This window comes from Rissa tridactyla, chromosome 8 (assembly GCF_028500815.1).
Source record: "Rissa tridactyla isolate bRisTri1 chromosome 8, bRisTri1.patW.cur.20221130, whole genome shotgun sequence".
Classification (NCBI taxonomy): Eukaryota; Metazoa; Chordata; class Aves; order Charadriiformes; family Laridae; genus Rissa; species Rissa tridactyla.
In genome coordinates this window covers 5,692,496-5,704,743 of record NC_071473.1, presented here as the reverse complement: position 1 = coordinate 5,704,743, position 12,248 = coordinate 5,692,496, and the positions used below count along the sequence as shown (strand labels likewise).

At 56.2% G+C, this 12,248-nt stretch overlaps 2 protein-coding genes across 5 annotated transcripts; one reads left to right on the top strand and one right to left on the bottom strand.

Annotated features, from left to right (window-relative positions):
- Nucleotides 1-1,095: 1,095 nt before the first annotated feature.
- LOC128913610 (chemerin-like receptor 1) lies at nucleotides 1,096-6,020 on the bottom strand. 3 transcript variants are annotated; one of them, XM_054211522.1, is made up of 3 exons: nucleotides 4,021-6,020; nucleotides 3,698-3,862; nucleotides 1,096-3,505 (listed from the first exon to the last, which is right to left on the bottom strand). In XM_054211522.1, exons 1-3 carry the CDS (start codon nucleotides 4,102-4,104, stop codon nucleotides 2,402-2,404), a joined length of 1,353 nt encoding a protein of 450 aa, XP_054067497.1. In that variant the 5' UTR covers nucleotides 4,105-6,020; the 3' UTR covers nucleotides 1,096-2,401. The 3 variants fall into 3 exon arrangements, with proteins under 3 accessions (XP_054067497.1, XP_054067499.1, XP_054067498.1); XM_054211524.1 differs by lacking the exon at nucleotides 3,698-3,862 and having other exon boundaries at nucleotides 3,996-6,020; XM_054211523.1 differs by lacking the exon at nucleotides 3,698-3,862.
- Nucleotides 4,935-11,609, top strand: SHMT1 (serine hydroxymethyltransferase 1). Of its 2 annotated transcripts, none has more exons than XM_054211520.1 (12): nucleotides 4,935-5,037; nucleotides 6,484-6,605; nucleotides 7,163-7,308; nucleotides 7,614-7,729; nucleotides 7,818-7,978; nucleotides 8,146-8,227; nucleotides 8,477-8,689; nucleotides 8,955-9,071; nucleotides 9,430-9,552; nucleotides 9,848-9,964; nucleotides 10,149-10,259; nucleotides 10,742-11,609. In XM_054211520.1, the coding sequence occupies exons 1-12, from the start codon at nucleotides 4,950-4,952 to the stop codon at nucleotides 10,909-10,911; spliced, it is 1,566 nt and encodes a 521-aa protein (XP_054067495.1). In that variant the 5' UTR covers nucleotides 4,935-4,949; the 3' UTR covers nucleotides 10,912-11,609. The 2 variants fall into 2 exon arrangements, with proteins under 2 accessions (XP_054067495.1, XP_054067494.1); XM_054211519.1 differs by having other exon boundaries at nucleotides 4,992-5,024.
- Nucleotides 11,610-12,248: the final 639 nt, after the last annotated feature.

The following is a 12,248-nucleotide window of genomic DNA, read 5'->3' as shown; positions in this document are numbered from 1 at the left end:
ACTCTCAGAGACTCTTGTCACAAGGAATTACGTGGGCTCTGCAAACAGATAAGGAAAACCAGAAAGAGCAAACTCTGGTCTGCGCAACATTGACACTGCAATCGATGCTGTAGTTTACCACCAGGACCAAGTAAATAGCCCCGGCGTTGCATGGTGCATAGCAAACATTGCAGCTTTATCTAGATGACAGGCAGCAATTTGTGGCAAAGGGTAAATCTCTCTGTTCAGTCGTGCTTGACGTATGGATAGTCTTGTTACATTCCCTGTTCTCAGCGGGTTTATGCATGGATTTAAGGTTAAGTACATGCATGCCTGTAGGATCGCGACCTTCATTTAATATTGCATGGCCCAGCAGACCCATAAGTAATCCCTAACATGTTCAAGTGAGAGCTCTCGCTCGGTAGTGTCATCCATGCAGAATAGTGAGGTACGTGTAAATTTGTACGTTCAGGCTGGGAGGCAGAGATTTTCCAGCCATCAGAGAAGTGAGGCTCCAAGGCAGGTTTCTGGAAGGATGAACGGGACAAATGGTAGCTTTGGCCATTTTACAGGCAGATTGGGCAGGCCAGGAGAGGGAGGTGTGATACACTCACCTGCTCAGTCAGATGCCTAGGATGGGCTGCAAATGCCAGCACCTCAACGCTGCCATTCCCTTTTACGTGACCAACATTTCCTACTTGTGAAAATTAAAGCAGTTTAGAGGCTGATCAAGCCTGAGACGAAGACTCCCACCAACTTCATCCTGGGCAGTTTGCAAATGTGAAACTTGACCAGACCCAGCTCAGCCACACTTGCTCTTCTTTCTTCTCCAAACCACTGGTTTTCAAATACACCAAAAGGTCTGAAACCCAACGGGAAGCCAGAACTGCGGTCTGGCAATCAGATCCACACGGACAAAGTGCCCCAGGCAAGTCCTCACACCCAGGTCAAGTCCCGTCTACTTCAGTTATGAGAGTTGCTGCTAATGCCAGTGGTTTGTTTCCAAATTCTGGGTATTTAATCTTTTTATCTGGGTGTTCTATTACCAAAGATGAGCATGGTTGGTCAGATTGGATCAACAAGTGTTTTATCACACAGGCAACACAACAGGCTGGGTATGTTTTACGTAAGTTTATTGGGATTTAATATTCATTCACCAACAGTACAAACTTCAGATCTCCACTATTTAAGGGCCAGAAACATGTCAAACACAACCACAGACAAGCATTGCTGAGAAACAGTTATGCTGTACATCAAACGTGAGTAACCGGAGCACAACCAATAATTTGTCCTGCCACACATCTGGGGAGAGAAAAGATGAGTGTCTTACCAGCTATTCCAGACCCTACACAAATACATATAGCTATTTCATTTAACCCTATTTCTTTAAAAGATGCATGTGTAAGAGTGCCTCTGGATGGATCCCACAGCACATTCAAGCTGTATTTTTTAAACTATTTTCTCCTTAAGCTTTAGCAGCCCATATGTCAGACTGGAATGATCCACAGGAAAGGATCTTTGTGTTTTCTTTACCAATTTAATTTACAAGAGACTTAAGGAATAGCTTTTCCCTTCCTCCTTTTCTCCTCTGGACAGCCAAAACACTGGCACAGCCATACACCTCTGGCACATACACCTCCGGCACAGCCGTAAACTACTGGCACAGCTGCAGGCTGCCGGCACAGTTGTACTCCGCTGGTGCAGCTGCACCCGATTTTGCTCTCTGGTGGAACCCCAGCAAAGATGAGCTGCCAGGAAAGTCTGGCAAGGGCAGGGAACAAACTCTCCCCTCGGCTCGCCATGTGCAAATGCACTGCAGGCAGGTGAACCCAACAGAGACACAAACAGGGTTTGTCCCCACATGCCTCCCCTGGGCATGTACAAGGTGACCCTGGGCTGGGCGGCAGCGTGGAGAGCACCTGAGAGCTCCTTCCTTGGGAGCCAGGAGGAGAGGAAAGGAAAGGGAGCTCTGCCAGCAGAGCCACAAACCCAGCGAATTTTTTAAAGGGCTTCCTGTTAAAAACTGGAAGCTGCAACAGACCAGCAGTGCAGAGGCACACAAGTCTGATGACTGGCAGCCACCACCCAGGCTGTGGTTGCCCTCTCAGCTCATCCAACCAGGGAGACATTTTGCCAGGTATGATGGATCATAGGGGATGGAAAAGCTGCAGGGAAACAAGGCAGCCAAGGAAGGGGCACAAGGAGCAAAATGTACTTTGACTTTCCCACCCTGCTGCAGCTCCAGATAGTTGTTTAATTTCCATAGTACATTAAGTCATAGTAGGTTTGAGATACCTCCAAAAGGTCAAATCACGCTTCATTAGCATGCACAGCCCTTTGCAGCCCCCAGTCCTGCAATTATAGCTCTGAAATGAAGGGAAATTGCAGAGAAAAAAATTGGCACCTCCACACCAGCACCCACTCAGACCCTCGGGACCTCTGCTTCCGAAGCAGACCTGGACTTTCGCCTGCTGGTCAGGCTGCCCAGGACCGACTCCTCGCTGAAGGCCCCTTCAAAGGTCGACAGGATGGACTGGCGAAACTTCTCCTTGAAATCCGGCCCCACAAATACGTACAGGATGGGGTTGATGCAGCTGTTGAAGAAGGCAAGGCTGGAAACCAAGGGGATCCCTATGTAAAGGGCCATTTTCATCTCATGACTGGAAGAGTTTTTGGATATTTCCAGCAAGGAGAAGACGTGATAGGGGAAATAACAGAGGAAAAAAGAGACTGTGACAGCAATGATAATTCTGTATGGTTTTGCAGAGTTGGCTAACTGCCGCCTTTTCAGCTTGACAGCAACGATGCTGTAGCAGATGAGAATCACCGTGAAAGGGATGAGGAACCCGCATAAGAATCGCGTTATGATCATCGCTTTATGCCGCATCCTCCACAGCCTCCGCGTTGCCTCGGAGGTGTAGTCATCGGACAGTGCAAAATTATTATAGCAGCTGGTGATGTTCCTGGAACTGACCACAGTGTCCCGAAAGACGAGGTACGGGGAGCTGAGGAGCAGAGCCAGGACCCACGTCCCCAGTGCGATCCTGGCTGCCAGCTCCGGACTCCTGCGGTTGTGAGACCAAACGGGAAAAGCAACAGAAACACAGCGGTCCATGCTGATGACTGTCAGGAGGAAGACGCTGGCGAACATGTTGAGGAACGCGATGGTGCTGTTCAGCTTGCACAGGAGCTTCCCAAACGGCCAGTGGAAGCCCAGGGCAGTGTAGGCGATGCTGAGGGGCAGGAAAAAGGTGAAGATGAAGTCAGCAATGGCCAGGTTGAGGAACCAGATGGAGTTCACCGTCTTCTTCATCTTGAAGCCAGCAATCCAGATGACGAGGCCGTTCCCTGTCACCCCCAGCAAACAGGCAATGCTGTACACCACCATGGAGAGGACATGCATGCTCTTCTGGAGGCCGGAGTAGTAGTCATAGGCAGTGGCGTTCTCGGACTGCACAGTGGGGGAACTGGCGGAGAAGGGTGAAGGGGAAGAAGAGACGCTCTCCATCACCAGCACGCCGGAGTCCTGAAATCATAACAGCACACACCGCTGTGATGTGCAGCTCCTACTGCTCAGGGGAGGTAAAAATCTTTGCTAGCAGATGTACACAAATTGGGTATGCAAAGCCAGACTATATAACTTAATATATAATTAATATAAAGTCCTTCTCTACAGCATCTGCATGTCACAGAAACCACTGCAATCAGAGAAACCGACCCGGGTTTTGCTGCTGGTGTTGGCACTGTCAGAACACCACCTCCGTGACCAGCCTACAACAGCGATCTGACATGGGCCAGCAGCAGAACCACAGGAACCCAAACCCCACAGCTGTGACAAGTCCTCTTGGGATGACCAACCACACATTACGGTAGCAAAAAACACCTGGACTGATAAAGATCAAGTTAAAAGACTGTTCAACAAGTACCTTCCAGGGCAGAACAGTCTCCAAGGTGTGTTCTGGTATAACCCTCAGCCTGTTACCCACCACCCACGATCCCCTTGCCCCACTCCCCGCCTTGCTCGGTGCCAGCAGGACTCACCGCCGGCAGGACTCTCCTTCGCGGCTCTGTCCGACCCCCCGAGAGACGCAGCTCCTCTCCGGTGAGTGACTCATGCTGCCTCATTCCATTTTCCCCTTGGCTTGGGATCACGAGGAATTTAGTGGGATCCCTTTATTCCCTAATCTTCTTCCTCAATTTGCTGTGCATTGATTTAACCCCTGATGCCCTGGTGATCGCCGTGCTGCTGCCTGGCATGCCTGCTCGCCTTGAGGCATGGCTTCGGCTGCCCAGGGAGGGTGGCTAGAACCGCTTCCTTCCCACTGCAGGGTGGCCAGGGGGCTCCCATCCTCCATAGAGAATCCCCCCGGGATGGCGGGGTGGTGGGAACACCCCAGGGCTGGGGGAGAGGTCCCCCAGCGGCATTACAGGGTGCGGGGTAATGGCAGAGGAGAGGTGACGGCAGTGGGCTGACAGCAGAGGATGGGTGACGGCAGAGGAGGAGTGATAGCTGGATAGGTGACGGCAGTGGGGTGACAGCAGAGGAGGGGTGACGGCAGAGGAGGGGTGATAGCAAAGGAGGAGTTGACGTCAGAGAAGGGGTGACGGCAGAAGTCTGATGGAAGAGAAGGGGTGACAACAGAGGGGTGACGGCAGAGGAGGGGTGACGGCAGAAGGGTGGTGACGGCAGAGGTCTGATGGCGGAGGAGGGGTGACGGCAGAGGGGCGACGACAGAGGAGATGTGACGGCAGAGGGGTGGTGACGGCAGAAGGGTGGTGGCAGCGGAGCCCCAGCCCGCCCCGGTCAAGGTCACCCGCGCCCAGTCCGCCACGTGCTGGCAGCGCCGCCAGCCCCGCCTCAGCGCGGACCAATAGGGTGCGGGGAGGGGGAAGAGCGCGGCGCTGATTGGACCAGATACTCGGAGTGTGTTCCCCGCCGCCGGCCGACCGAGGCGCTGATTGGGCGATGCATGGAGGGGCGTGTCCGAAAGGTCTATGCTAGGCGCGCGGGCTCCCGCGCGGTGGCGGAGCGGGACCGGGACCCGGTACGGCGGGCGGGTAGGGGCCGTGCGGGGCCGGGACAGGGCGTGCGGGGCCGGGAGGGTTGGGGTGAAGGAGCAGGGCACCCCGCTGCGGGGCGAGAGCCGGGCAGGCAGCGCTGTTCCCCACCACCGGTGTCGGGGCAGGGCAACAGTGGGAGCTTCTCAGGGATGCGGAAGGCGACGGAGCCGGGATACAGAGGGGTTCAGAGCCGGGTGGGGAAGAAGCATCGGGGCTGGGGATCATCCCTGCAGCAGGTGAACTGCCAGGGCCGGATCGGTGTCCTGCCACGAGGGTGGAAATGGGGGTCTCAAACCTGGGTGGCAAACGGGGAGCTCTGTTCCCCTGAGCCTTCTGCAGGTCTGTGAAACCACTGCGTGTGAGTACTGCTGCCACCCGTGCGCTGACCCAGCTGTCCTGCTCAAAGCCAGAGCACTGCACCCTACCCTTTCCCTTGCAGCCCTTTCCCCATCCCGATGCAGCTTTTCTGACAGTGGGGATTCCCACCCTGCCAGCAAGGCCCCAGGCTCAGGGAGGAGGGCAGACGGGTGTCCCTGCCCAGCAAGGGCAGCACACAACAGGCCTGCGCTGAATGGACTTCAGCAGCTTGGCACAAGCAAGCCAAGTATGATTGCTTAATAACCTGCTCACGGCCCTTTGCTGGCCTTGCAGGGTTAATGGTTAAAAAGATGCATTGTTTTCAGCCAAGGCAGAAGCTGGGCTGTCACGCCTGCCCGGGAGCTTGTGCTCTGCATTATAATGCAACCAGCAGTTGCATGGATGGGGACAGAGGGCTGCTGCCAGGCCTGGGCATCACACATGCTGTGGAGTCAAGCTGAGGCAGAGCTGCTGTCTCTCGGGGCCCTGCTCCACGAGCCGTGCTTGCATCAGTTAGGGTTTGGGGCAGGACTCCGACCTGCTGGGACTTTGCCCTGATGGCTATGCACAAAGGAAAGCAGCCGAGAGGTTTAGGAATGCTGGGGAATGCAACTCACATTAAAATTGAGGTCTTGTGGGTATGAGCACTTCACTGAAACTAAACAGCAGTTTTAATAAGACACCCTTATGTCCATGAGGGCATGCGCTAGCATTTCCTAGAAGCCTAAGACTCACGGTTATATGGGATCGAGAGGGACAGGCATTGGTCGTGTTGCTGATACGGTTTAGTCCATGCATGGGTTCATCATGTCCCCAGGTGTCTGGCCAGGCGCTGCAGAGCTGGGTGGCGGGACTTCAGGCAGGGCGGTGATGGGAGACTGTAAGAAATGATCAAAGCATTATAATTAATGATCTGGTCTTAAATCAGTGGGGGAAACCTTAGAGTTGTTGCTCTTTTCCTCTCCCAGTGGGCTCCAGCCCATGGCTGGTCTCTGTTTCCAGGGAAAACGTGGGATAGGAGCAGGCAGGATGCAGGGAGGCACCCAGCCCCGCTGCCATCCCACAGACTCCTTTCTCTGCTGGCAGGTGACATTGGACCCAGCAGAATGGCAAACTCAATGCAGGGTGAGGGGGCTCTCCCCAGTGCGGAGCTCTGGGCCTCCCATAATAAGATGGTAATGGAGCCGCTCGACAGCAACGACCCGGAGGTGAGACCCCCTTCCTGGGCCCGGCCCAGCAGCCACTTCATTCATCCCCCGGGCAGCCACAGGGATGCTGACCTCCTCAAGCCAGGGCTGTGGCAGAGACGGACCAAGGCTGAGCTGGTGGGGCCCATCCATCCTCCGTGCCCTCTCTGCCTGGAGCAAGAGGTGGAGAGGGAAGGCATCCTCCAACTGTTTGCCCATAACATGGTCATAACTTTGCATCTATTGCTTATACCCCTCTGCTTGAAGCTCTAATGCCCACACCAAAGCAGCTGGCCCACCAGGCCACGTGGCAGTTACCCTTGTCTCTCTAGCCCAAATGACAGATGAATTATCTGGCAGCTTCCTGAAATGTAGAAACCCAAAACGTGGCCTGTGACTGGACATGTGAACTGTTTAGGATCAGCTGTACAGAGAAGGGATCTCCTCTCCCTTCTCCACCATCTTTCCAGGCCCCTCTCCACACCCTGTCCCCTCCAAGGATGCATCCCCTACCACAGAGCATCCACGCCTCCATGCAGAGCTGGCACGGGTGAAGCTGTTTCTCTTCCCTCCCAAAGGTGCACAGCATCATCAAGAAGGAGAAGCAGCGGCAGAGGCTGGGGCTGGAGTTAATCGCGTCAGAGAACTTTGCGAGCCGAGCAGTCCTGGAAGCCCTGGGATCCTGCATGAACAACAAATACTCTGAGGGTTACCCAGGACAGAGGTATGGGGCTCGGGCTGAGTCCCACCCAACCCAAACCCTCACAGGGAAGGGAGAGGAACCACCCACGCTGCCAGACCTCACCTCTGGAGAGGAAGCGATGTCCTGGTGCTGGCAGCCAAGCTCCTCCAGGGCAGGATCTGACCTTCTCCACTTCTGTCCTTGTCCACACATGGGACAACCTCAGCAGGGTCATGTCTGCTGCAGCAGCAAACGCGGCGTCACCCCAGGTTCTCCCCAGCTTGGTCACGGGGACCATTCTGAGCAATGAGTTTGGTTTTAACCCCTACCCTGTCCTTTACCGGCAGGTACTATGGTGGGACGGAGTTTGTAGATGAGCTGGAAAGGCTGTGCCAGAAGCGAGCCCTGCAGGCGTACCGGCTCGACCCCGAGAAGTGGGGCGTCAATGTCCAGCCCTACTCAGGTAACGGTGTGCTCAGGAGAGCCAGGCCATCTGCCCAGCCTCTGTGCATCCCAGCACCCATAACCGGCCTGGTGTGCTCTCGCTGCAGGGTCACCCGCAAACTTTGCGGTGTACACGGCCCTGGTGGAGCCCCACGGCAGGATCATGGGGCTGGACCTGCCTGACGGGGGCCACCTCACCCACGGATTCATGACAGACAAGAAGAAAATCTCTGCCACCTCTGTATTCTTCGAGTCCATGCCCTACAAGGTAGACAGCTGCTCCAGCCAGAGCCATGATGTGGTCTTCATAACTGTTGGTGCCTCTTAAAGTTAAAAGTAGTAGCATCAGGCTCTCGGCACACTCACCTGCAGGATGGTGCTGCAGCTGATCTTCACCCATGCCAAGGTAGCTGAACCCTCCTCTTCCTCTTCCAGGTCAACCCCAAGACCGGTTACATCGACTATGACAAGCTGGAGGAGAATGCCCGCCTCTTCCACCCCAAGCTGATCATAGCAGGTAAGGATCAAACCCTTACCAACCTCGCTGGTGACACGCACTGGGTGGGGGTGGCTCACTGAAGCCAGTAGCAGCCTGGTAAGCCCATGGATGCTGCAGTGCCAGGAGATGACCTCAAACACATCCACACTGTCAGGAGCTTGTGTGCTGTCCCCAGCTGGGCTGTCCCCATCGCAGGGCTGGACCCGTGGCTGTCCCAAGGTCATCAAGCATCTGCTGCTGTCCCCTCTACGTGCTATCTCCCTGCAGGTGTCAGCTGCTACTCGCGCAACCTGGACTATGCCCGTATGCGGAAGATTGCTGACGCCAATGGTGCCTACCTCATGGCCGACATGGCTCACATCAGCGGGCTGGTGGCTGCTGGTGTGGTGCCATCCCCCTTCGACCACTGTGATGTCGTCTCCACCACCACCCACAAGACCTTGCGGGGCTGCAGGGCTGGCATGATCTTCTACCGCAAAGGTGCATGACCCAGACAGGGAGCCGGGAGAAACGCTCCCCCCAGGCTGGGGGGCTGCAAGTTAAAGCTCCTTCCTGCTCTAGAGGGAGGGCAAGAAGGTCTGGGGCCTCCTGGGAGCATCTGGGGAGCTTCTCAGTGCCAAACGTGGCCCAGATTTGGAGAGGAACAACCACCATCCCTGTTTGGAGAGGCCAGAGGGTGACAGCAGCTCATGGGAGAAGGGAGGCTGAGCTGCCTCATGAGTGATCCTGCCTTCCCCTCCCACAGGCACCCGCAGCGTGGACCCCAAGACAGGCAAGGAAACACTCTACAACCTGGAGAGCCTCATCAACCAGGCGGTCTTCCCCGGGCTGCAGGGAGGCCCGCACAACCATGCCATCGCAGGTACACATCCAGCCTGGTCACCAGTTCCAGGGTGTCAAAGGGAGTCGGCAAAGGTGTTCTGGCTGGTCTCTGACCCCCAGCAGCAGTGAAGGGGGCTCCAGGTGACACGGGGGGCTTGCAGCCTGGAGATAACACAGCAAAGAGCAGCTGGCGTGATCCAGCATTGCCCAAGGAGCAACCAGGCTTGTCCCATCCTGCCTTTTGGCTCATGGCACCGCTGCCAGCCTGGTTAGGGGAAGGGACTGTTCATCAGTTCGCTCAGCTTCCATGATGACTTCTGCTGGCGGTGCCACACATCCCCGCCAGCTCTCCTGGTCAGAGCCCCCAGAAACTCACCCTGGTCTGCCTTCCTCCCCAGGGATCGCCGTGGCGCTGCGGCAGGCCATGACGCCCGAGTTCAAGGCTTACCAGCAGCAGGTGGTCGCAAACTGCAAGGCGCTCTCGACAGCGCTGATGGAGCTGGGCTACGACATCGTCACAGGTGAGGACAGGTCTTGGCTGTGGGACGGGGCTGACGCCTGTGTGGCCAAGGGTCTGAGCCAGGCCACGAGGGCAGCACGTGCACGGATGCAACAGGCAGGGCTCTGCCATTGCAATTCCTCAGGAAAACCACAAAACTATTTTGAAGCAGCTCCCCTTCCTAAGGACAGGCCCCCTTCCATCCCCAAAACCAGGGGCAGGTCCCAGCTCAATCCCAAGCCTTTTTTGCTGAAGTGTCGTGCAGGAGCAGCATTTACCCTGATCCCACATCCCCCACTAAACCCCTCTCTTTGCAGGGGGCTCCGACAACCACCTGATTCTCCTGGACCTGCGCAGCAGAGGCACGGATGGCGGCCGGGCTGAGCGGGTACTGGAGATCTGCTCCATCGCCTGTAACAAGAACACGTGCCCTGGTGAGAGATCCCACAAGCTCTCCTGTGTTCTGCCCCACACACTAGGGTTCTCCTGTGGCCTGTGCAGAGCTTCCTGCAGGGCTCCCAAATTCTGGTCCACCCCAGGCACTGGGAACCACGCCAAGTTGCTGTGTACAGCAGTTTTGGTACCTGGTTTGGTCACACATGACTTGTTTTGGTGCAGGTGATGTCAGCGCCCTGCGCCCCAGTGGCCTGCGGTTCGGGACGCCGGCTCTCACCTCCCGCGGCTTCCGGCAGGATGACTTCCGCATGGTGGCTCAGTACATCCACAGAGGTGAGGCTGGGGGGGCGTGAGTGGCCCCAGGGCAGCTCCTCCGGGTGACAAGGCACAAGCTGGGCGGTTTCCCCAGCAGCTGGGGAGGGAGCACACACACAAGTGAGGAGGAACTGTCCCACCTGCACATCTGGATGTGGGACATCTGTCCACAGCTGGGACCAGCCAAACCCTCCCCACTGCACTAGCAGAGGGTTGAAAGCCTGAATTAGAATTGTACCTTTCCCAGTCTAGTTCCAGTTGTCCTCAGGGGTCCCACGCTGGTTTCCTGGGGCAGTAAGCCCCTCGCAGCCCTGCTCCTACCCTCCCACATCTTAGGGAGCAGCCCCAGTGCTGCTGCGGGGTGGTGCAGGGCTAAGCCCGCAGCCCAGCCTCGCAGGCTCCCTGCGGCAGGGCTGGGAGAGGTGCGGAATGCGGCAGCTGCCCACTGCGGGCGCAGGCAGAGGTGTTGCAGCTGGCCGACGCATCTCCCGTCTTGGCAGGGATCGAGCTGACACTGCGCGTGCAGAAAGACATGAGCCCCAAAGCCACACTGAAGGAATTCAAGGAAAAACTGGAGGAGGACAAATACCGGCGGGAGCTGAAGGCACTGAAGGAAGAGGTGGAGGCCTTCGCAGCCACTTTCCCGCTCCCGGGGCTGCCTGTCCTGTAAGGGGAGGCACCTGTGCCTGCTCCTGGAGCCGCCGAAACACCTCTAGCCCGAGATCAACACCCCAGTGCCTTCTCCCAGCACCTCCCCGCTGGCCCTGGCTGCGGAGCACCAGTGGCTCTTACTAACCTCTCCCCTCCCATTTGGGGCACAGGACCCCCCTGAGCACCGCTGCCGCCCCCCACCGCGGGGAAACTAGCCCCTTCACCGCCCAGTGTCACAACCGGGACCGAGCACCAGGGAACCCTCAGCCTCGCAGACAGGCCGGGGTTTGATCCAGCTCTCGCTGGCTGCGAGTGGCGGGTCCACCCCTGCCATGAATCACCCCCGCGGCCAGGCGCACTGTGCTTGGCTCTACAAGAGACATCACAGCTGCTAAAAGCCTCCCTGGTTTCTGCCTCGAGAATTTCCTTTGGTGCCTTCCAGCCTCTGCAGGCTTTTACAAGGCCCAGCCTTGTCCCAAACCCACCGAGAACAGCCCTCCCGGGATCGCCATCCCATCCTAGCCAGCGTCTCCAGTATTTCCTCAGACCTCTGAGTTACAAAGCTTAGGTAGAACCATTTTTTAATAAGCACGGTAAAATTAAGAATTTAACCACAATGTATGACAAGAATTATAAGCTTTAAAAAATACAACCAATTTTTTTTTTTTTTGTATTTCAAAAATATCTGAACCCAAATAAATAATTTTTTTTTTTAAAAGTACATTTCTCAGACTAGTCATTTGGTGTTAACATCAGTTAAACTCTTGTGCAGTAACACTTACAGCACGACACTAAGACATGCTTCTTGGATTTCTCCCGGTCACACTCGCTCTAACTACTGACGCAAGCATTCGGCACGCACAGGCACACACACAGAACTCAACATGCAGTAATAGGATACAGTGCTTTAAAATAAGATGAGAATTCATCACAGCCTGGCAGCTCTGAGCCCAGCCCCATCCCCGTGCCGGCAGCGAGGTGGCCAGCGGGGCCGGGTACCCTGTGTTTCTGTCTTCCAGTTAAAACGTGTCTCGGGGACCGGCGTGCGGTGGGTTTGTGACCCCTCCAGTATGGGGCTACTGGTGCTCTGACGTTGTGCTCCTGGGGCACTGAGCGGAGCAGGCACCCTCCTTCAGCCCAGGCAGCATTTCCCATCCCACCTTATTGCAGGAGCCTTCTCAAAGCGCTGCTACAAGCCCCAGGTCCTGCCCAGCTCTCCAACATGCTGAATCTGCAGCGTGGGCTGTCACCCATCACCAAACCGGGGCTTCAGGGCCCCCCATGCTCAGTGAAAACCAAAGAACAGGCCTGGGGGCACAGAGCCACCAGCTCCCACCCCTCTAGCACCTCTCCCAC